The 25,301-nt window shown below is 39.8% G+C and overlaps 1 protein-coding gene across 2 annotated transcripts; it reads left to right on the top strand.

Moving 5' to 3' along the window:
- The first annotated feature begins 1,498 nt into the window (after positions 1 to 1,498).
- LOC118795200 (transmembrane protein 241) lies at positions 1,499 to 23,894 on the top strand. 2 transcript variants are annotated; one of them, XM_036553601.1, is made up of 15 exons: positions 1,499 to 1,664; positions 2,352 to 2,398; positions 3,328 to 3,405; positions 5,961 to 6,042; positions 6,560 to 6,637; positions 6,747 to 6,772; positions 7,472 to 7,523; positions 9,349 to 9,397; positions 9,921 to 9,966; positions 11,628 to 11,663; positions 12,529 to 12,563; positions 12,995 to 13,064; positions 13,521 to 13,614; positions 18,004 to 18,068; positions 22,634 to 23,894. In XM_036553601.1, exons 1-15 carry the CDS (start codon positions 1,593 to 1,595, stop codon positions 22,698 to 22,700), a joined length of 897 nt encoding a protein of 298 aa, XP_036409494.1. In that variant the 5' UTR covers positions 1,499 to 1,592; the 3' UTR covers positions 22,701 to 23,894. The 2 variants fall into 2 exon arrangements, with proteins under 2 accessions (XP_036409494.1, XP_036409502.1); XM_036553609.1 differs by lacking the exons at positions 18,004 to 18,068; positions 22,634 to 23,894 and adding an exon at positions 15,826 to 16,066.
- Positions 23,895 to 25,301: the final 1,407 nt, after the last annotated feature.

Raw genomic sequence — 25,301 nt, forward strand, 5'->3', positions numbered from 1 at the left:
TAGCCAGCTTTCTACTATTCCCTCCATTGCTTTTTGGAACCTGACTAGCCTAACTTTTCTAGATTTATCCAGAAACACTGTGGTCCCTGCCAGTGACACCTTGAGTTATCTAAGTTATCTTACCTAATGTCTCTGGTATTTCAGAAAATGGAATGGACACCATCCCTATATCTTTTATCAGTCTACCCTGCAGATGGTCTGGTGGAATCGGACTGTAAGTCACTTAAGAGGCTCTCCAAATTCCATCATTAGGAAACTACCTTAGCCTTACCCATCCGGACCTTTCATGCAATGCCATACAAATCCAGAATAATACATCTGTAGGCCTTTACAATTTAGACACCTTGATTTTATTTGGCAACAAGCTCGTCTGTCTACCACCAGCACCTTTTGAACCAGTAAAGAAGCTTCAGACCTTGGATTTGTCAAATAATGGCCTGACATAGCTGCCTACAAAATTCTTGATAAAACAAAATTATTTGACTGATTTGATCCTCAGCAACAACAGACTGACAGAATCTATATTACCAGTTCTCAGAGGTTTAAGCAACCTGAAACATCTACACCTGTCTGGTAACAGAATTTCAGCTTTGATGCATTTTCCAGTCAAAACATTTTCTGTCCTTCTCAGATTCATCCTCTGAAACAACTCTTTATCAATACTACCTGATGGATTTTAAAGGGGTTTGGGACATCTATCAGTGCTGGATCTGTTAGGTAACTCTATTACCTACTTACCAAAAGTCATGTTTCAAAACAACAGTACGCTAGAGTATCTGTATTTGGATAGACACTTGTTCTGTAAAATGCCAATGTTGGCAGGTCTACAGGAAGTTCATGACTTAACTTGAGGATATATCAATGGCCACCTGAAGTCACTCTCAATCACGTGGAAGCTTTGGAAATGTATCTAATACTCTCACCGACCATATTGACTTGAATATTGTAAAGTACACTACTAAGTTACAGACTCTGCTGCTGTCTTTCAACCCAATTTGTCTTCAAACAAACCTTTCTGTTATTGCATCACTTCAATATATGTTGTAAAAGGAAAAGTGAATGATTATTATGATTGCATCAAATTAAAACAATGTACAAACAATTTATGCAATTTTTTAATTCATTTGTTGATTGTTGAAATTCATGCACACACACTCACTCTCTCTCTCTCACACACACACACACACACACACACACCGTATAATATTTCCAAGCAACTGTGATTATACTGGTAACAATAACCCCATCTTTACATATTATTGTCAGTGCATTCTATATCAATTATTCACCTATGCTAAATACAATCTGTGGCAAGATTCACTACTATATATAAATAAATAAAAAGGACAGCAAATCGCAAAATCTAACACCCTTGTCTCAATTTACAGAAAGGTGGAGTTTTAGAATGATGTTCCTGTTCCTTTAAGAAATCAGCGATTCCTCATAAGCTTTCCTCATTGGTAGGTAGGGTAGAGCAACGTGTCAGCCATGGCAGCAACATACCAAAGCAAAAGCGGATATTGTGGAAATGCCTCATAACAGAGTGAACATTACAATATAGTGTGTGAAACCAAGTGTCGGCGTTTAAACAAATGCTACTAAAGCGATCAGCATTCGGTGTAATATTTTGCGCCTTTTATGTGATCTCTTATTTCACAAATAAGGTGAGATTCTTCTAACTGGTGAATTCTTTACTGATAGAACTTGATAACTAATGGTAGCTAATGGTTCCTGTCCAAGAGGGTCCTTCGAAATAAGGTACCTGCTCAAGTATAAATCATTATCTTCCCTAACTAGCCAAAAGTGTGGCGTCTCCGCCACCATGAGTCACAGGTATCCAGGTATCGCTGGGAAAAGTCAGTGTTTCCGCTGGGATGCCGCTGAGTCCTGATTCTGTACGCTTTCCTGGTCATCCTTGGCTTCCAAGACAAAAGAAAGCGTTGCAGTGTGTCCAAACTGTACAAGAATTTAGAAACAATGTTTTAATATTTGCTGTAATGAATTTGCAGTCACAGTCATGAAAAATAAAGCAGTAGTTTAACGTTACAATTTTTTTTAATGTTTTAATGTAATGCGCGTCTCACGACGACAGTAAAGAATTTCCGGTAGTCTGTTAAGGTGGCCAGGCAGTTTTTTGTACTTTAAAGTGGCACATAAATGGCAGTCGATAAAACTGCGAATGGGCCTCAACTTTAAATTGCTCTATTTGGAACCTGGCGGATGTCAATGCCTATTGCTATGTTTGAAAGTTGGTAGATTATAGGCTAATGTTTTTCTTTGTGTTAGCAACCTGTTGTCAGTGTAAAGAAAAGTCTACTTGTGTTGGAGTAAATTTGTTGTTTGTTTTTCAGTATGTCCTGTCTGTCTTGAAATTCACGTTTCCCACACTTTTTCAGGGGTAAGTAGAGGCAGTATTCTGCTGCGGCCTGCTGCTGTTTACATGTAGCTGAGGAACTTTCAAACTGGTGATTTCATGTTTCATGCGGAGCAGGCACATGAACTCTTAAGAATGATTGATTCTTAAGAATCGCTTTATATATAATATACTAGGTGCCAGAATATTATAATTAAAGGGCAACTTTACTCAAAATCTATGATTTTAACGTGCTGTTCCTCACCTTTACCATTGTAGTTATCCATATTGATATGAACTTACCTTTTCAAGGATTGTAGGGACAGGATAATTTGAAATCTTGTTGAAATTCGCATTCTCTCTAATGTTGAAATCCCTGAACCCATTGTTCCTCCTCTCCTTCCTTCTGTGCAAATTGCATTCTCGGTACTTATACAATAAAAGACTGCAAACAATTGCTAAACTGTGGACGATACACTCTTTTATGTGCTAAGCTGGTTTGTGTCTTACATGCCTTCCACACAAATGGGTGCGTAGGAAATAATTTAAGTTAAAGTTAAAAATAATAAAATACAGCCAAATTCCATTAGGGGCAGTAATACACTCTACACAGCTGTGATGACATCAGCACATGGTGTCATTATAGAAGGAAAGAGTTCTCTGCTGAGAATCATCTGAGATTTTGAATAACGTTCCACTTTGATTTCAAATGTAGCCACATTTCAACAGGTTGCAATTCTAGTTATATTATGGCTTCTGGTCTTAAAGATGTTCCAAGGAGTTTACTAAGTTGTGTCAATTCAAACTGGCTATTAATGGCAATGCTGTTAGATTTATTGTAGTGGTAAACTGGTGGAATTGAGGAGGTGTCCACGTGTAAACATGTACATTTTCTCAGTTGCTCTTTGGCATTTTCCCTAAAGCCTGACACAAACACAAACTCTTTGACTCTGAAACCTCTTATTGTTGTGCAGGTGGCAGACCTTTGTTGGTGGGTTACTGCTCCTGGTTTCTGGAAAGTTGGGATGGGTTGAAATCAGTAGCTTCCCCAGGTAACAATTCTGATGCTTCCATTCATTTTGATTCTGGTCAGATGTCTTTCCTTCCTATAAACAGCATGCTGAACAGATCATGCTAAAGATATATTAAGGAAATTACTGTTGTAACCTGTGACTTGAAATGTTAGTTTTGTATTTTGTGATCTTTTAAGATAACGACCATCTTTTAAAATAGCTGTTCTTTAAGCACATCACATTTACCCTTTGTATATAGGTCAAGCTAAAGCTATTCTTCGATTTATGCTTCTCACAGTTATGGATTTGTTCAATAGGACTTCAGAACATCAAGTGGAAAATTATATTTAACAGATTCGTTATGTATTTATATTACCATGTATGTGTACACAAAAGGACAGAATGTACTGTTGTAGTGCAACAGTTAAATAAAAAAAAATGTTAATTGTGCATTAATATTAACAATCCAGGGAGCATGTCTGCACAGTATTATGGAAAATACAATTGCGTTATTAGTTGTTTATTTGGTGTTTAGTATGGTTTGTTGTGTATAGGTTATTATTGTTCTCTACATATTTAATATTTTTTATGTCCAATTACAGCCATATTTATAAAATCCATTGTAAATGTGTTTTAGGTAGAGCTGGGCGGTATAGCTGTTGCGATATATCGAATAGCTGTTTTTAGCGCAATAACAGCTATCCCTGGTATGTGGGGTTAGGTTTCTTCCTTTATATTTTTTTTTTTTCGCTTTAGTCATACCTGATGCGGGAGCACACCTCCAGTTTTCCAATGTCATGTGAAATGCTTCCGGGGGAAAAAAACGCCACGCCGTAACCAGTGACGGCGGGTGAGCTGGAAACAGGGGAAGCCTGAATTATTGAATTATTTGTTTTATTGTTAATCAAGGAGGATAAAAGGGAACAGGTTGAAAGTAATGATAGATTTAAAGGTAGTGTTCGGGCTTTCCCGTTTCCAGCTCACCTGCCGCCACTGCTCATATCTATTCAATGTTGATATCACAGCAACAGCACTATGCTGCTTCCATGTGGTAGATAGAAACACATGGCTATAAAGATAAAGAGTAAAAACATATGCTATGTGTTTTTCAAAGCTAATAGGTAAGTTAACCAACATATAGATACAAGTGATATTTTTCTGCCCCGGAAGCATTTCACTGAACTTTGGAGGTGTGCTCCCACATCAGGTATGACTAAAGTGAAAACAATACAGGAAGAAACCTAATGCAGCATACTGGGGATAGCTGTTATTGCGCTAAAATTAGATATACCATATATCGAGACGGCTATACCGCCCAGCCCTAGTTGTAGGGCAACTTTGGTGGCCTGTTAGACTTGGGAAATTATGGGAATTGGGGATTTCACTATGGTAGAGTGTGCTGGCTTATGGATCAGGAATTCTATGAAGTATCTGACTTTGTATGGTTGTACATAGCTGCATATTTCTGAAAACAAATGCAGAAAAATTTAATTAAAATTGACTCAGCAACAATATACTGTACCATGCATTTACCTCAAAAAAGAAGGTAGCCTAGTTGCCTTGATTATTTCTGAGCAGTGAACTGATGACAGCAGTAGGGTTCATTTAGAATTTGCTCATTACAGGTTAGGTTAGAAATGTTTGTTTAGGTTTTTTATATTTAATCGGCTGTAATGAATCACAATGCAATAAATATTACATTGAATCCTTCCTGCATGTTTTATTGCAGCTGTTTAATGATCTTATATTTCTGTGGAAATCTGATGAGATCAAACATTTCTAGCCATTGTGGTTCGTGGTGGACAGACAGTTTGGACGGACCTGATTAAGATAATGGGAAACATGTATTCAAAAACATTTTGATCTAGAAATTTATGTTTAAATGCTTGAAATTTGTTTCTTAGACAAATATGAGTAGTGAAGTTGATGCCTATGTGTGAATTTCATTCCAAAAAATTTTTATCTTTAAAAAATATTTTTGGCTACTTTGAAGAATCTATAATATAAGATGGTTTTGATTTGTTTAATGCTTTTTTAGTGACTGAATATTTCCATTTTTGTTATTTCATAGTTTTTATGTTGGAATGTGGAAAATAGTAAAAATAAAGGAAAACCCTTTTATGAGTAGGAGTGTCCAAACTTTTAACGGGTACTATATACACATACATGCACATACATACACCACTGTACAGATATATTCATTTCACCTTAGTCTAACTCTGTAATACTGTAATACAGTATATATATTGCCACTGTATGACTACATGTATGTCTATATATTATTGCTGAGTTAGACTGAGGAATTGGTGAAGTGAATGTATCTGTATGTTCTGCTCTATTCTATGTACATCCTAGGGCTGAGAACACACACACCCCAAATATAACATCATTGGTGCCTGATGTTTCATTCACATCTCTGACTGACTCAGTGATGTTTGACAACTCTTCAGTACTCTGCGTTTTCTAATCTCCCAGTATCTACCATTTACTCTCAGCTAGCTGCACACATGGTCCAGACAGAGCCAAACAAGGGTTTCTGGTGGGAGTCATTGGCTTTCTGTTGTTGGGGGCTGAAGAGCATTCCTTTCCCTCAGGTCTGCTGTTCTCTCCTGGCTCCCAGGGTCCCTGCTATTTGTTGGGAACATCTATGCAGGGTCAAGGGCTTTGTCACGCCTGGTGAGTGACACCTTCAACAAACTGCACTCTGGGGACACAAACTCATATTTTTATGATAATCGAGAAACGGTTTGGTAAAAAATTGACATGCAGGTAGTTTTCACTGGAATGGACTGATTTCATTTATACTGTATAATGGACTAGTCATAGAAGTATAGCTGACTTTTTTTTTTTTTTTTTACTTACAGAAAAGTAGGATAATCTGTAAGAAGAGGCCAGAGACTAAATGTATAAAGAGCAGAGTTAAAATGTAATAATATTGTATTAGTTTTGTGGTGTTTTTGGTTAGAATGTCTGAAACTCAAGTGCAGCTTTTAACAGAAGACTCAGCTAGGGCTCAGTAATTGCTCTCAGGATTATGGAACTGCACTGAGAAAAGGCGCTTTAGTTGGTATGACTCTGCCATAGAGGTGGTTTATTTTTATGCCTTCCAAAGGAAGTATGAATAGTTCAGTATGACCCAAGTAGTTATAATCAACTAATGCTAATGACTGTGCATTCTCCCTGCCTTCTTCAGCCCATTCCTATTTTCTTTACTCTGCACAATGCTTCAGAATTTGTGACAGTTCTGATCCTGAAGCTTACACAGAGGGAGGTATGAGCCTTTAATATTTGCTGCCATAATACATTATCAATTTCACTGTACTCTTGATTTATATGCTAAATTATACTATAGTCTTTTTCATAATATTGTTCTTGCACAGCGAACATCTTGGACAAAGCTTCTCAGGTATGCATCTTCAAGTAACCCTGTTTTCCAACTGGTACAGCTTGTATATTACCACACAGTCAATTTTATTTGTGATTTGTTAGCAGAGGAGCATGTGTTCCTGATGGACATCCCAACCAGTTAAATATCATATGTTTTTAATCTCCCTTGTCAAGCCCCATATGCTGTCATTCTATATAATTCCTTTAGAACATAGTTGATGTCACCCTATAGTAAGTGTTCAACCTATAAAATTCACTATAAAAGCCTATAAAAGTTACTGTTCACTGCAGTAGATGGTAGCATGCCTCTTTTTTAGTTAATGCTGAGCTGTGTCTCAAAGAGAAACCAACACATGGGTACTGGATAAATGACCTTAGAAGCAAGGGGTGACTATCTGCACACTTACAAGTGCAGTCAAATGGATTTTCTTCCTTACTCTATGTGTCAGCCCTGTGTCTGACTTGGGGTGAGATGTACTGCTTTTCACCTTTTCTGGGTTCATATGTGTGACTCCGAAATTACTCAGACTATAAAAATGCTTGTTTCAAGTATCATTTGCCAACAGTGACAGGGATAGTGACAGTAGCCCAATGGGATTTGTTCTGCCAGAAACAGGGTGGATAGCTGGGGCAGTGGTAACACACCTAAATGTAGAATTAGCTGCCAGAAAATGCTGGGTGAAATTCCAAAATGTATACCTGCTTTTTTTCTCTCCAGTGTAATTCTGTTGATGGTGTCAGCCATCAGCCTCCCTCTCAGTGATGTACAGGTAAGCTACTCACAGTCCTTCACAGACATGCAGTGATGAACTGTAACATATCTTGTCATATCACCAACAACAACCCCCTTAAGAGATGACTGCATATGCAACATTAATCAGAGCTTGTAAGGGCAATATTTATTATATAATACAGCAGAGCACAGTGTCATTTGTGATGTGATTTACCATATTGTCAAACAAACTGAACAGGACTAGAACCCACAGTCAAACTCATATTTGTCACTCTCACTCTTCTTTGAATAAATATTTGGCATAGGGAACTGTAGGAGCTAGGAAAAAGCCCCCGTAGCTCTAGCTTTGTGAGATGTCAGCTAAAATTGAATGGCCTGGAAAGAGATAGTATTGCTCTGCTGTTGAGATTCTTTTCATTTCTTTGTTGACTTTCTGTCTGAGAGGGAGAGGAAACACTGGGATCACTGCAAACCGGAGACTTTTATGTATAATGACATGCTGTTTAAGGAAGCCTGAATGGCATAGAGTTACAGCATTTTGGTAGCTTATCCCTTTTAAGAATGATCTAGATAATGCTCACTTTCTTCTTGTCAGAAGTGTTTCTTATATGTATTCCACACTTCCATACAAAGGGTGCTTAGTGTGGGAATTAAGTGAGCAAAACATTTTTCCTTTCAGAATTTCGGCAGAATGATTGCTCTTTCAAGCCAGCCTAAATTATCCTGGGCAAAGGGTGTATTTAAACTTCAGATTATTTGTAAAAGCCATTATTGCAAGCAGACCAGTTTTTTCTTGCTGGACACACTGATTTCAGATTGCTATGTTCCAAGTACTTTCTGTCCTTGACAGCTGTTCCAGGATCAGCTCACCCAACCCCAGTCCTAACTCCCACCCATCCTAACCTAATCATTATGTGGACCCTGGATTCAGTCCGGGGTCTGTTTCCTGAGCTGAGTATGCCTTGTCTGCTTTGATTTTAGCAGGGAGGTCTCCATTGGACAGTGTTGTGCATGAACGTGTTAAAAGAGCGCGTTCATTGTAGGTGCTCATTTTTTCGGTGAATGGTGAACTTGAACGTATCTGTTTGCAACCAAAGAGCGTGGAGCTTGTTCAGGTTTGCGTGAGATTCAGAATCTTTGGGCGTGTTAAAGTTACTGCTTGATGAATAAACACGGACGGCATTTTTCCTTGAAACATTTTTATTAGTGCAACTCATCAGATAGACAGCTCGACAGCTCGCAACCAAATGCCCATATCCCACGTAACAATCACTGCCCATGTAGACGTACACATAAAATAGTCCCTGGTGCAGCTCATTTAAAAAATGGAAGAAATGAGCTGGGACTGTGAACTTGTTCAAAATTCAAAATTGTGAACTATGAATGTGAACTTGTTCATTTTAATCTGCATGAACTGAACTTTGAGCTAGCTCTTGTGAAGTGTGAACTTGCACAACACTGCCATTGGAGGTCTTCTCACAGTGTTCTCACACTGTTCTTTGAAGAGGTTTACATGGCTGCATTTATTTTCATGTATGCAGCTTGAAGTGGGGCCAACCTTTGAGCACGCTGCACTAAGAAATGCTGGGGAAAAAATTGAAGTTCCTAAATTGAAATTCCATTTCCTAAACTGCTTCAAGTGAAAAGTGAAATGAAATTAAAACATTAATAAAATGTTTCAAAGCCTCTAACATTTTTTATAATGAAACAAAGATGCCAGTTACTTTGTGTAATTCATGAGTGCAGTATTTATGCTGTTTCTTTGCTTTCTTGGAATGCCTCTTTGGTTTTGGATACCCCAAGCAGCCATTAGGTGGCTGTGGTAGACTGTTATTGTAGTAATGCAGGTTCTTTTGTTTCAGTTTGATCCTGGAGGCTATGTATGGGCTGTACTCCACTTTTCCTGTGTTGGTAAGACAAACCATTATGTAATGTAATCACATGAAGTTGAGCTGCATGCGCAGTTTATAATTTATGTATTATTTACGCAGCAGTGTGGTGTAGTGGTAAGGAGCAGGGCTTGTAACTAACTTACAAAGGTTGCTGATTCGATTCTCCACTTTGACGCTGCTGTTGAACTCTTGGGCAAGGTACTAAACCTAGAATTGCCTCAGTAAATATCCGTGTAAATATTACCCGTGTAAATGGGTAAAATTGTAACCCATGTAAGTTGCTCAGGATAACTGTATTTACTAAATGACAATGACAATCATGTAATGTAATATTGAGGGTTATGTTTTTATATAAAGGACACTTGTGAATAGTAGTTGGCCATAAAAGCAGGCTATTGGTAAAGCTTAGTACTACTCTACATCACAGAAAGTTATTAGAGTAGATGGGTATACATTTAAAATGAGATTAATAAGAGGTAAAATTCTACTATTTTAAGAGATGTATTGTAGTGTCAGTTGCTCATTTATTATTTATGTTTCAGGAGGATACAGAGTCTTTCAGAAGCTTCCCAAGTCCAGCCATCTAAGGTATCCTGAAGATGTTGTTTTATGGCTGTTGTATTATATTCAAAGTCTAAATAATCTGTTTTATTAGGAGGAACCCTTGCTGGGCTATGTCCCAAAAGAATTAAGTTAGAGAAACCACTTCATTTCACATAGCAGATGCCCTTTGACTGACGTCTTTGTCTTACCTTAATGTCTCATCTGCACACACGTTGAGGAAAAAACTGCCATGATGACCCCATTTGTGGTTTTGCAAATTGTTGAAAGTGTTGAGTTGTTGAATAGTGTTTGACCTCGAGTGAATATGCTGTGGTCGCCCCTAAGGTTAGGCCTAGAGGCAGTTGGCACTCCATGAAATGGTTTTATGATTCAATTGTCAACTCCTCATCCAGAGGTATTCAAGTCATACCACACAATGCCTTTTTTCTCTGATGGCAGGATTCTAACAGTCACTTACTAGACACTGTTTCAGGGCTTGACCCTCCTGTCCAGGCTGTCTGCACCAAGGCAGCTGAAATGTAGTGATTTATTTGTTTTGTTTTGTTTTTTTTGCTCCGTCCCACATTTCCATCCCCCATTTGCTAGGTGCTAAGAGTCAAATTCGGCAGTGGAAACATTCAATTATTAATGTGCCCTACACGTTAGCATCTGCCTCCCTCTGTTCGGTGCCAGCCGCCAAGGTGGGCCCAAATTCACCAGGAAATGAGCACTCGTCTTTGAAGTTAAAAAAGAACAAACATGAGTCTGGACATCCACTCAAGGCCTTAGACTACATTAAGTAACTTGATGTCCACTCGGGGCCTTAGACTACGTTAAGTAACTGGATGTCCGCTCGGGGCCTTAGACTACTGTTGTGCTTCAGCCTTGTTGGGTGTAATTTGCGTTTAACAGGACATTTAAGAGTGGGTTGTCTCATTAGTCTGCTGTACATATGCCGTCATGCGCATACACATATTCACACCAGCTCAAACAAACACACACTCTCATATACACAAGGGGATTCTCAGTGTTGCCTCATTTCGTAGCATAGACTAGGATGTGCACACAGTTGGTGAGATTTGTGCACTGATCCTGGAAAATATTTGGGCTCTTTTATTTTTACCTACATTTACATTTACATTTTTTCATTTTGCAGATACTTTTATCCAGTACAACACAAGTAAAAAGCAATATAAGGAGTCAACAATATTAGAAGTGCTGCATGACCAGGTTTCAATAGCTAGCCAGACAAGGTATAAGCTAGTTGCTAGAGATATGAGTGCCCTCCAAGATAACCTTCCTACCTTCATCCTGTCAGTTAAGAAGTGTTAAAAAGCAGCAGTGTTTTCCAGTGGGTTGAGGACATATTCTTGTCTCACTTTCTTAACAATTGTAGATTGATTATGACTGTAATATGTTTTGAAGTCCTGTCAGTGGGAAGGAGGTAGATAATTACATCTGCAGTGGTACAGTTTTAACTGTGGGGTGTAGTGTGCATGATCTCGTTTGTGGCTTCAACAATCTCTTTTACTTCTCATTTTAATACCATGAGGACATTTCAAGACAAGGTTGAAAGCAATACTCCATGAAAGTTATGCCTAGGAGCTTAAAATGGGTCTGCACATTTAGTTGGATTCAGACTACAATTTATGCTGATAATGTGACAGACACACATTTAGGTATGCATGCTTCTCTTCTTGTTGCAGTGACCTTGAACAGCAGTACGTTAACTACTTATTCAGGTGAGCTGGTGATCTTTTCTCATATCCACTGTTACATGGACAAAAGATATGTTTAAATGTATGTGAAGAACAGACAAAGAAATGAGACAAGATACACTGACACCTCTCATTTGTAAAGACTCACTTTCCTGTCCTTCCTTGCCAAAGAGTTATTACAAGATTGAATCCCAAGGGGGTCAGTATTGTTGTGCCAAAGCACCTGACCTGAATTGCATTGGGAAATGTCTAGCTGTATGAATGAATAAAATGAAAAAAGAACACAAGAAAAACTGAGTTGGCCTGATTAAAAGTATCTGTTATTCAAATAACTAATGTAATTTGTGTCTGGGAAAAGCTGTTTTCCACTTTTCTTGTGATGGCTTGTAAACCATGATGCAATCTAGTAAAAAGAATGGTGATGTAACACATATTTAATTTAAGATATGGTTGTATCCATAAAAAGATCCCAAGTAAAGAAGATTAAGAAGATTTACTTTGGTGAACTTTCACAACAGTATGCAACAGATGATGTCCACTGAGGTTCAGTTGCTTGCACTTTTCAGTTTCAGTGTTATTTGATTTTACTAATAACCTGATTGCTGATGAGGCCAAGCCAGATTCAGTTTGATGGTTGTTCACTTTATCCTTCACTTTGAGTAGCTCATTAATACATTACAAGAATGCATCAATGCAGTAATTCATCATAATCAGTTACATTTCTGTTTTGTCCACTGTTTTCAGTGGACTTCAGTGATCATTAAACAGATACAGTAATAATTGTCATGTAGAACTTGCTGAAGTACAAAGTACAAATGGTGTTTGAATCAGTGTGTGAGTCTCTTATTGCTGATGGGAATATGTGTGTAACTGGGTTTGTCCCCCACAGTGTTCTGCTGTTGGCCTTCGCTGCGCATCCTACAGGTACACTTAGCTCTCCTCGCTAAAGTCTGTGGCTTCACTATTGTGCAGTTTTTTTTACATTACATTACAATACATTTTTTTTATTAAGGCACAGCTTGACTCTTGAGAGCAAAATTCAGAGACAAAATGGGAAAATGACATACATGAAATACTGCCAGTCCTACAGTCCAAAGTATAACTGAACAACTATGTCCAGAATAAACCAAACTGACTTGGAAAGTGAAGGATGCAACACCAAGTTTTCATTCTAAATGTGGCAATCATTGGGTCTCACTAAGCTTTCATTATACTGTATGTGCCTTGTTGGATACACAGCCTTAGCTATCAGGCTGTTATGTCTTTATAGAGTGTAGCCTGGCTAATCTGTACCTGAGGCACAATGTGGTTTTTGTGTTTGGAGGTTTCACCCGGCCTCCCCTCTGTTCTCCAAGGTGACCTGCTTGGTGCCTTGGAGTTCCCGTTCCTACTGTCCTACAAGTTCCACAGTGGCTGCTGTGCTAGGTGAGACGTATTCAGTTACACTGCAGATGAAGCGGGTATGTGAACATCTAAACAGGATGCGTTTGATGTTAAAGTGGCTACCAGCACCACAGAAACCTTTGTGGGTTTTTATGGTTATTGATAGTGTTCTCAAAGAACATGATTCTAATTACAGGATGTCAGCACTTATGCAATGAAGAATCTTAAAACATCCTCAAATGTGTGCACGTCTTATTTCTTCTTGCATTCAAAGTACATTGATGCAGCCAGCGGTAAATAACTGGTTGTCATTGCACCTGAGCACCAAACCACCTATCTTATAAAGTGGGTTCAGTTCACTCCTTATCCTGTCTTCACGTCAGTGATGTACTGCACAGTAATCTGGAGTTCATGCCACACTCAGGACCAGGGCAGGGCATCTGTGGTCTCAGATGAGCGTGTTGTCCTTGTGCTGATAGTGATGTTGTTTTCCCACAGTGCACTGCTGGGATTCTTCCTGCTGCTGGCCACAGTCAAACTGAAGAGCAGCCTCCCACTGGAGCACTGCGGGGCCTGGGTCTTCCTTGCCAAGGTAGGGGCAAGACAGTTGGGTTTACAGGCTCTCTTAGCTGTGCTAGTTAGCTGACAGATAGGAAGTGGTCTTGCGGAGGTTGAATGGGTCCTTTCCTAGGGCTCCAACTCTGCACTGATCCTGGAAAATATCTGCACTGTGAATATATGAGTGATTCTGGCAATACTAGGTAATTTGTATCTGACAAATTAAAATGAGGCAAAATGGTGCCAAATGATAGAGACCCCAGGAACACATCCCAGGAAGATGAACAGATTATTTTAATGATAAATATTCAGTGGGCCTTGCATGAACAGGATGCTCACTGACTCATGAAGAGCACTGCGGCATTAAGAATGAGAGATGCAGGCTTCCACTGCTTTGAAGCCTCGTGACATTCTCTGTGGCAGCCTGGAGTAATGGCAGACAGGACCAACTTTGTGTCTCTCCCGCTTTCATGACCTTTTGAAAGGTACATATCCATTAAAACTGATATATTAGGAAAATCTGTGCATTAATTACTCCTGATTCAGTAGAAACGCCATATTGGCATGCAGGTCCATTTGTCACTTTACCTTTTCTGTGCTCCTTTTGAATTTTGCCTTTCTTTAACTTTGCATTCTAATTTCATTACTGAACAGTCATGAAGTGACTTTAAAAGCTATACCTTATACCTGTGCAAGGACAGAGGTAATCTTGTGCTTCCTCATTCAGAACAGGGGAAGGTCACCCTGCAATGTCAAAGTGCATTTAAAGGCCACCAAAGGGAACCCAAGGAAAGTTTGGCTGGGCATACCACAAATGTATAAATCAGCCTTGTATAGGTCTTTGTCCAGGTGTTATCCCAGCATGTCAGTTTCCTTGGGATTTGACATTTACTGCATTTTCCCAGAAAACATCAAATTCATTTCAAATGTAGTATGCTAAATAATTCCAAGGTGATCATGAGGTAATTTTGCTGCCAGTACTGGGGTTATCACACATTCCCACTTGCACTGAGAGTTAATAATTCTGGAGGTGACTCTATTTTTGCCACCCTTGATAAGGATGCAGAAGAAGGACTGTAGAAAAAAAAATAATGGAATCAATTAGACATATTGTGGTTTTTTTCAGTCGTCATCTCATCTGACCATAGCACCTGGGTCTAATCATAATTCCTGTGGGCCCTTGTGTTGACTCCGTAGAGTCAACAATATTAGAAGCACTGCATCACCATGTTTCAGAGGTTGGCCAGGCAAGGTACAAACTAGCAACTAGCAGGTAAAGAATCTTTGTTAAATTGTGTGGTGATAATATGTGCATTGCATCCTCTCCCTGGCAAATTTACAGCTGTTCCATGTGTTAAACTTTTTCGTCATTACACTGACAGTGCTTAGTGGTATATGCAGTTGTTTATGTATTTTTAAATCCATTGAGGTGTATGGGCTGACAATGATCTTTTTCTTCTGAATGGACAATTCCCTGACTTGGTGATACATAACAAAGGGATTTTACATGTGTGTAACCTCATTTTTTTACCCCGGTGAAACGGGGTAATCTTAAGGGGTGCCAATAATTTTGACACCTATTTTTTTAAATATCATTTATTAAGGTATAAATTTATTTTGGTGGATTGTATTTATTTATTTGATTTAAGTTCATTGTTTTCCATGTTAAAAACATTTGTCTCGTTGATATTGATTAAATTTTTTTCTCTGCTCCTTTTTCTGCATCTTTATCAAGGGTGGCAGCTCTGGGGATGATTGTAAATCTGCTGTTCCAGGCGATGTGCAGAATGCGGCTTTCATGTCCTCCCCTCTGCACAGGCTGTGGGGAGAAAGAGCCCCTTTGAGACTACAGATAATGCTGCTTTACTGCTCCAATAAAGTCTTTCAGATTGTTTTATAGGATCTATAGGATCTGTTAATGCATTTTTGCCTTCTCTTGTTTGAGCTACACTAAAACATTATCTGTGCTCTTTGGCCGAAAGAGTCTCTGTCTCATGCAGCATGGCCTAGCATTGTGGGCTTTATTTTCCCAATAGCACAGTGCCATGATGTGTTTTTTTTGTTCATCAAAATATATCAAGACACAAAAAGTCATTCTGTGTGCAAGCAATCTGATATTGGCATCACCCTTTCTGATTGCCCTGATACTTGGCAACAGTCCTCCTACAGAGAAGGATGTTGGGCAGAATTTCATGCCATGGTGTTGTATTCAGTATTAATGGAATCACATTTGTGTATTACACAGAGACTTGGAAGAGGAACATAGTTTGCTAAGGAACCAATTCAGTGTCAAAAGCCCAGCTGCAGGTGAAGAATTATCCAAGTTGCTCAGAAATTGATTGCTGTTATTTTCACTGCTGAGTATGGTGGGAAATGGTGAAATGGTTTAAAGTTGAGAATGAATCTGGTAGGTACTGAATACTGTAATTAAATAAGGTGATTCAGTTTGTATTCTTAAATAGTGATAAAATAGAATACAACTGTCAGGGGCAATTAAAATTTTAATCACTTGTCTTGGTTGTTCTGAATGTTTACATTTCATTTGACCAAAAGGAAAATGCCAGTGGTGTCCTTCAAAGAGTACTCTTCAATGTTCTTTAATCCTCCTTCATTACATATTTTTCCATGAGGGGTACATGCCTTTCTCTTAGTGGAAAATGCATATACCCAAGAGCCCTGTCTTCTTTGAATCGGTAGAAGGCACTCTTTTTCTTTTTATTCCGTGACATCACCTCACAAGCAAAAAAGAGACGTGGGAAGGAGCGGTGTGTAATGGCTGCATCTGCAGCACCCCCTTCGCCTTTCTTGCGTGCTGGGAAGTGTTTATTTTGGGGATGAGTATTTCCTGGGAAATGTTTATTTTCTCCTCTCAGTCTGAACGTTAGGGTGACTCTCATGCACAGACCTCACATTTCATTTATTTGGTTTAAATTGTCTAAATGTGTTTGGAGGGCAGAGATCATTCCTCTAACTATTGTCTGCAGGTATTGGTCTTGTTCCTCCCCTGTTTTTATTGTAATGTGCAACCATGCTACTGTGTGTATATGACATATTTAAGGGTTCTTGTTGTCTGGGTATGTTTAAAAGATGTGTTTTTATGTCGGTAAGCTGCAGGAGACAAGTATGTTCCTTACTTAAGGTGTGCAGAATCTGCATGTGGACTCATTACACACATGTATGGCCTGTTAGCCAGAGGTTTTAACACCTGAATTTCATAGGCTGAGACTTGGCTAGCAATGGTGAGAGTCTGTATGGAGACGCAGACCACTGGGTTTCGTAGGCCTCTCAGCCCAAGGTCCTGATTATTCAGTATTTACTACTGCTGATACGTGCCAATTTAATGAACGCTTGCCCCCTAACCCTGCGCAGCTCTGCTCACCTCCTGTCCAGACATCTCCTGTCTGGTTTTGCAGGTTGTGCCCTTTAGGGATTGTCTTACTGCTGTAATTCCCCACTTTGCCCACTGTCTGTAAGGCTACTGGAGCATCCCTCCACTGTGGTCTGCAGAGGGTGATGTTGAGGCAGCTCTTTAACATGCATAGAGTAGGTTGGTTCAGAAGGATCAACTCACAGCCACACAGAAAGAGTGGCGGAAAGGAGCAAAATCCATTGATGCATTAGTTTGATACTAAGCACCAATGTTATGGGCAATGACTGTGATAATGTCCGTCTCATTAAACTGGTGGTAAATGATGTGTATGCAATACTTTTCTGCACAAATTGTAGTGCTATAGTGGGAGTTTAATCTTTTCAGGAAATACTGGAAACAGGAAGGGCCCGCTGAAAGAGGCCCCCTCAATGGTTAAAAACTCCAAAGGTACTTTAAAAAAGGCTGTCTTATAAAGCGTCTACTACATCAAGCTGATGACTCTTGATGTCAGGGTCATAACGACCTGGTCAATGCACTAGGCTAGACTGCAATCCCTCTAGCAAAGTTTGTACATGCAGGGTCCTGAGGACTCACCAGGCATCCCTGAGTCAATTAGCATTGCCAGGAGCAGGTGAGGCACCAGTCACATGACTGAAGCTCACTCAGGAGTTCTTCCGCATCAGGTTGTATCCACTTGGCCATCTTCTCTTCACTCCAAGTGACACCGGTTCACTTACTACTTCTCTGGTTTCAGTAAGTCATACATACATTCAACTTAACTGATCAGTTGCTATTGACAATTCAGTTCTGAAAAAAACATTTTTGTTGGTTCCAAACCAACGACATTGGCATGTTGCAGGCTAGCGCTGAAACCATGTTGAAATCAGCAACCATAAATGTCAGCGAGACCTTTCAAATATTTCCAGTTTTCTCGTCTTCTGCAAAGAGCTTCTAGAGAATGTAGAAACACTGTGGAGCAGATCAGTAGTGATTATGTGGCTTAGCACCCTCTGACTTATTTTTATGTTGCTCATTTGTTCTTCTTGTGTCTAGGTCCTGGCTACGTGGTTGTCCCCATTTGTGTTTGACATTGTTGTCAACGTATCGACTCTTTGTTGGTAAGTATAGCTGTTTTGTGTTTTGGTATGTTTCTCCAGTGAGTTTTCTAAATGTTGAATGTATTTTATCATTTGTACAATGGTGTGATTGGTAATATGTAGTATGCATTAGTATGTGCATACAGTTGGCTGTGGGAGGGGGGAGGGTATTGACTGCTTTAGGTATATCAGAGGGCATGTGTATGTGTCCGTGTGTGTCCATGTGTGTGTAGTACAGGACCCGGTAGTGTCAGAAAATCAGCAAGGGCTGATTCTCAGTCTGCTGGCTGCACTGCTCTGAGGCAGTGATTGCAACAACATTTTCAGATGTAAACTTCATATGGAAATATAGCTACAACATATTAAAAAAAAATTAAGCAATTAAGAGTGGAATCCTGCTAAAAATGAAAGTGCACCCCTAATATTCCAATTTCAATCAAAACTGATAAAAGCTGTCAACGGTTGGCTGATTGCCATTTGTACAGTTTCAATTCCTGTACATTACGGCTTCATAGTGTGTGTGTGTGTGGCTGTGTGTGTGGTTGTGAGTGTGTGTGTACATCTTGCCAGCAGCGAGGTATGTGTGGTAATAATGTTGCCTGTGCTATATATAAGGTTGGGGTGCCCCACTTGTTAAGCCAGCCTGAAGAAGTAAGAGATTATTCAAGGATGCGCTTACTCTTCAAACATGGTCTGGCCTCATTAATAAATAAGCGCTTTCACTGGGGAGTGTCTAGTCTGCATCTGATGTGTGGAACACAGTAAGATATCTAGGGCTGTGTCCTTCAACTGCCTGCTGTCAGTTTCACCTGCTGCCTGAATTATTTACAGTGTAGGTGTAATTGCCATTTAGATGACATCAGTGTGTACCTCTTCTCCCATGAATTACAGTGATGTCATGGGTTACAGGACTTGGTCTTATAGAAATAAAGGATTTTTTCTTTTAATTTCAACATTGATTAATCCATACAAATGACAAATAACCAGTGCTTGGTTTTAGTAGTTGCAGCCTTACCTCAGTACATTAGCCTCATAGCCCCATATTGGGAAACATTTTTGACTTGTTAAAGCCATTAATCTAAACTGTGTTAATGAATTTAAACTAGCCACAGAGTAGTCCAAATGGAAGAGTTGTCATAATTTCAAGAACATTTCCATAAACACATTTGTACTCAGGATCGTGGTCTCCTCAATCAGAGGCTGAGATTAACATTTACACTGGACATGCTGATGGATTCAGCCAGGTAAAAGTAAGTCTCAGCATGGGCAGACCTACAGTATGGGGTCACTGCTGTCCTGTTGATAGTGGAGCAAGGACTTGACTCAGAAGCATACAGTGACAGCTATGATGATAACGTCTTCTGAAGACAAACGACAATAAAAGAAGAGTACATTTGTTTCGGGAAGACCTCCTTCCTTGTCTTCTAAGATGAGCTAGATTCAGGAGAGCAGTAGTGCTTTCTAACACTGAGCTGAGCTGGCATGATGGTGATGGTGGTAGTTTGGGTGTAGTGGAGGAATGGACATTCCTGTGTACATGAGACGTGCTCTTCTCATTAATGCAGAGAGGTGCAGGGATCTGTGGCACTCCTCTCTGTAAATATCAGGGTGTTGTAGCGTAATGGTAGGAATTGTGATGAGGTGCCTGATGACAAACACAGGTAGGATCTTCCCCAGTATCTTGCTGTTAATGTCCATTTGTTTCTTGAGTGGCAAGTATTGCAACAACTCATCTATCTCTGCAGTACATAGTATTACATATTCTAGTGCTGCTGGACTCATGTAAGTGTGATGTCTGTCGATTGCTCTGTGCACTGCTGGTATTCCTTTATAAACAATGACATTTATCAGCTTGGGGAAGCCTGGGGAAGGTTAGTACTCCCTAACCACACACTGTGCGTATGTGAGTATGTGTCTATGCATGTGAGTGTGGGGCAAAACAGGGTTTGTGTATGACAATAATCCTAGATTAGTCACGAAACACCTGGAATCCAGTTCGGGCGAGTGGATTATTTTAGCATCATACAAGCCTCATAAACTCTCCCTCTCAGCTAAGAGCCCTTTGAGCTAATTTGAGAAATTGTTGTGTTTCAGCTGTGGACAATGGTGCTTCCATAACAAAACATCTACATTTCATTTCCTTCTGCTATTTTTAAAAACCAACAAGGTATATATTTAACACAATAGTGCTAAGTTTATATTCAAAGTCATCCAGAAAAGTCATCATGTAATTTAGGAACAAATCCATAGAGAGCTCCCTGGTATTCCTCAGTTAATATCTGAAAATGCATTGACATTATCCTAGGGCTCATAATGAATTATGATCCTTGATTTGAATTTATGTGTTGTACCAGTTATTTAAGGACACAAAGTATCCTTGAAGGCAGAGAGAGAAATGCTAGTCCTGCGGTGGCGTTTTCCCAGAACTTAGGTTGGCAATCACCCAGGCTTCCTGGGTCCAATACACCTGTCCTGAAATGACTTTAAGCAAGTGTAGCAAGTGAACCTAATACAAACTTTGGCAGTGAGCTCATGCTAACACACAATGTTGCTAGGATAACAATTTTTCCTACCACAATAGTCGACACTAATCGTGAGAATAGAGTAAATGATTATGCTCGCGAAACAGTGCAGATTGTCTGTAGTTTGTGTGCTTGCGAAAGCAACAACGTGAGATTTATTAACAAGGATGGCATTTAAATTACGTTAAATGCTCATGAGACATCACAGCTTTTGTGAGGTCTGTGCTCTAAACGTTATTGTTCATTGCACTCAACCTAACCTAAAAGTTTATTCTCAGTAGGCTAATTTAAATCGATTTAACAAAATTTAGGTCCGTTCTGTGATTTGAATTTTGTAACACAAGAAAGCTATAATGCGGCACATTTAAGAGAAAGCTTTGGGATTAGTTGCCACTTAATTATTCAAATTGCCATCCTTGTTAAACAATTTCATGCTGTAGCTTTTCGCAATAGCACACAGACAATCTGCGGTGCTTCGTGAGCATAATGTTTAGTGAGCAAAGTGTTTCGCTAGCTTGCAGCCGCCACTGCAAGCTAGCAGGAACAAACAACAATAAAAACAAGAGAATAGTGCTTTAAAAAACAAACTTGTCCACTACACTTTATACAAGTTTAGCCTTTTGTGAAGCCAAATGTTAAGTGACATTGGTAGGTGAGTCAATGGCAATGTTAAAGTAGCATGCTAACGTTAGCTACTGTTACCAAGGTTACGGTAGCTGGCTAGCTAGCTGTTGGTGAGCTGTTGAACGTAACATTGATGAGAGAAATTAGTAGCTATGCTTGCTTGGCTAATGTTAGCTGACCAACAGCTAGCTAGCTAGCCATCAATGTTACATTCGTAACATCGATGTGAGAAATTAGTAGCTTGCTACACAGCTAAGAAATACATAGCTGTCTGGCAACAAGGTGAAACGTTTGAAAAATAAAACTTTGGTTTTTTCTTCTTCTTCTTTTTAGGCAGACTAGAGGCTACACTAGCTCTGTTTTTTTTTAAATGGCGATCACAAAGTTTTAGTTGGTCACGATAATCCCGCCCCCAGCCCCTGACATAACGCTTCTTTGTTCTAAAGTCTAGACTGATTCTCAATCCTGCTCCTGGGGCCCCCCTGGTCTGCACGTTTTCCATCTTTTCCTGCTCTACCTACCTGACTGAACTCATCAGTGGCACTTTTGACTAGCTGAGCACACCTGATTTAATCACTAATTTCAATCAGGTGTGTTTGGAGTAAGGATAGATAGAAGATATGTAGGACAGGGGGGCTCCAGGAGTAGGATTGAGAAACATCTAGACCAGCAAAGAGTTGGTGCCGCTCTCGAACCAGTTTTCCTGGCCGAGAGCCGGTTCTTTGGCTGTCGAAACACAAAGAACTGGTTGGAGATTAGCCACCGGCTCTGAACCGGCCCTCTAAATGCGTTGGTGGAAAAGGGGCATCAGTGCCCTTGACTAAGGCACTGGCAGAAGAACTGGAGTCGGTCCCCGGGTGCTGCACTGCGGCTGCCCACTGCACCCAGCTCCTGGTGTGTGTGTGTGTGTGTGTGTGTGTGTGTATGTGTGTGTGTAGGATGGGTCAAATGCAGAGGATAAATTTCCCCATGGGGGATCAATAAAGTGTACGATTTTTTTATTATTTAATAATGGATAATATGGGTGCCCTCTGACCCTGTATGGTATGCCCCATAACATATGTTATGTAAGGTGGTGTGGTGGTATGACTGACCTCTTGACTGTATTGCTGTGAAAGTTCTTATCTAAAGATGCCTTTACCACCAGAATTTATCTACAGGCATATATCAGAGCAGAGCTTATCCCGTGTCATTCCCCCCCTTGATCCTTGAACTAAAATGGTTTCACTTAGAATTTGTATAAAGTAAGCCCAAATCTGTTGTATAAGGCAAATTAGGGTCACACAAAACATGTGGTTTGATTCTGTATGTTCAGTGAGTACACTGAAGGGTAAACTGCTGTAGACGTGGGGGGTTAATGTTAATGTCTGTGATGGCAGTCTGCAGTGAGGTCTTCTGTTGTGTTGAGTGAATTGATCTGTGTTGTTGTGCCACCTGCAGTGTCCTGCTCAGCAACTGTGGAGAGGCCCTGCTGGTGTACTCCAATCGCACTGCCGCTGAGCGATGATACCCTGCCAGTGTGGAAAGTGAAGAATGCTCCAATAACAAAAATGACCATGTCTGCGTTGAGGAGGAGATATTACTGTCGAGCGAAAAGGAAACTCGATGCACCAGAAGAGATATGGATGTGACCAAAGGCTCTTGTTGATGAATTGGCCTGGCTGTGACTCTCATCACTTGTGATTCACTAACAGCACACTGAAAACAAATTATATACGATTATTTTTCCAAAGATTGTGGGATTTATGGTTGTGGGAGGGTGTTAATTAGTGTATTGGATACACTTTCTTCTTCAGGTGTAATGTCAGCCACAATTTACAGATCAGTCTTTAAAATCAGAAAAAAGTTAAACCAGATTTAATAAGAACTGTCACCAGTGAGTTTGAAGTAATCACAGATATAGTATGGATTCCCTGAAACAAATTTCGAAAGGTAATATATACTCTTATGTGCTAATCTCAAACCAAAGCACCGCCACTATGGGTGTGTTTTGGTTTGAGATTAGCACGTAAAGGTATGTTTGTAAAGGATTACGGAAAAACATCCTTTACTACTCCCACTGTAACTATGTCTCAATTCTTCTATCATTATGAAAGATCCAACCTCCCCCAGAAAACATATAGTGTCGTCAGAATGTTGCCATGATGTTATAACAGCAGAGTTACATTTTTTGTAATGTCACAGAAATGTGTTAGCTAGCACCTGTCTCCCAGGGAAGACTCAACCTATTTTCTCACACTAGCCTACAGAGATTAAATACACTGTTAAGGGTTTACAGGAAGCCATTGTTAAGGGCATTATTTGAATATTTTTATATATTAAGTAACTTAATAGTATAGCATCTTTGTCTTCTTGCATCTTCATCTGTAGCTCAGATGTGACCAACATGTCTAACAGTTCATGTTTAACAGTTCTTAACTCTGGGCCTTGGGGAGTTCATTGAGAGAACTACATGACGGTAGCCCATGTTCCCCGATGCTCTGATGCTTGGCTGTGTCAAGCAGTGACATCTTTTGCCTTGGCCCGTGTCACCATACGTAGTCAGGTAACGTACGGCAAAGAGCTGAGAGTGTGCCTTTCTGTGTCAAATCTAAACTGAACAATATCAAGCACTGTGTGGGAAAACTGAAATCTTTTAAATCAAAAAGCAAAAGGTTTTTGGGGCATGCTTGTCACAGGATGGCCAATGCCCCCCCCCCCCCCCCCCCCCCCAAATGATGTGAGCAGCCTAGACTCAGGAAGCTCTGACGCCTGCCCTTCTGGTCTGAGACATGTGAAAGGAGCAGAGAGGAAGGGCCCAGGTTGCACTGAACAATGGCTTGGACCCAAGAGGAAGAGGCCCGCGCCAGACATGACCTGTGGGGAGGAGAAGAGGACGGGAAGAGAGACACAGGATCATTAAGATAGCAAAGAAACCATTTTAATTTGGCAGAGTGATTGATAGCATACAGCAGATTCTGTACCATAAAACGGTATGATTGGCTGTTTTGGGGGACTGGTCAGTTGGTCAATGTTATAGTTGATCTTGTAGAGTAGTTTGTATGGCTGTTTCAACTCAAAATGCATGGATATCCTTCTCTGATATGTTTCATCTGTTGAACCAACACGGATATACCAACGTCGGAACAAAACCTTTACAGTTCTCAATGCTGATAAAAAGGCATGTGCATTTCAAACCTTCCAAAAATGCAGCAGTGAGATTTTTTTAAAATAAAAAATTAAATGAATTTAAGGAGAATAACTGAATTTCCTAATCATATTGTAAGCATGTGTTCCATCTAGCACAGACTGCATAAGTGATGGTGAAAGATGATGAAGGAATTGGTGTTGAAATGCTGGTGGTGTTTCTTACCTTTTGACAAAGTTAAGAGAGAGACAGCCTTTCAAATGAGAAGTGAGTGCATCTGAAATTGTTGGTTGTTTTGTGTGATCCTAAAAAGAATGATATAACATCATCATCTACACTGTGATAGCTGATGTAGCACCCTTTCTTTAACTGCTTGTATTAAAGAATGCTCTTTCCAGTTCCATTCTTCACTTGACCACTGGACCTTTTTCATAAAGCATTAGCACCAACTTAATTTTACCCCTTGTTTTTTTTCCAGTGAAACCCCAGCTATCCAATGTCCACAGCCACTATTATGCTCTTCAGATATGAGTTTTAATGATGCATATATTTTCACCTCACCATCCATTCAGCCACAATAAAAACCATATACTGTAGAGCGATGACTTTTTTAGAGAGAACCCCTCCTCCTTGTCTCTCTGCTCAACAAAGACGTGGTCAATGGTTTACATGTTGCTGGGACCACAGGGGCATTCCAAATTCTTATGCTGTTTGAGAGAGCATAGGTGTTCATCTGCACGGTTTTTGCCTTAAAATAAATATTTTTTCTACCTTGCTATAAAACTGCCTCAGTGTCATTTGATATTTAAGTGTGGGTTGGAATTGTGTGTGGGGAAAGTGGACAACATAAATGAAGTGCTAATAAATCAGCTAAATATTGATTTACACTGGTAGCTAGGTAATAAGTAGAGCAGGTAGAAATCACTTCTTCCCTCCTTGTCAAGTGAATTCTTCTGCATCTGATATTTACAACCTTCTTGT

Source organism: Megalops cyprinoides, chromosome 2, assembly GCF_013368585.1.
Source record: "Megalops cyprinoides isolate fMegCyp1 chromosome 2, fMegCyp1.pri, whole genome shotgun sequence".
Lineage (NCBI taxonomy): Eukaryota > Metazoa > Chordata > Actinopteri > Elopiformes > Megalopidae > Megalops > Megalops cyprinoides.

What these genes read in the sequence shown, in the direction of transcription:
- LOC118795200 (XM_036553601.1), top strand. Translation starts at nt 1,593, where the DNA reads ATGCTACTAAAGCGATCAGCATTCGGTGTAATATTTTGCGCCTTTTAT. An exon ending in TCTCTTATTTCACAAATAAG is followed by an intron (nt 1,665 to 2,351) that starts GTGAGATTCTTC and finishes TTTGTTTTTCAG; the next exon opens with TATGTCCTGTCTGTCTTGAA. An exon ending in TTTCCCACACTTTTTCAGGG is followed by an intron (nt 2,399 to 3,327) that starts GTAAGTAGAGGC and finishes ATTGTTGTGCAG; the next exon opens with GTGGCAGACCTTTGTTGGTG.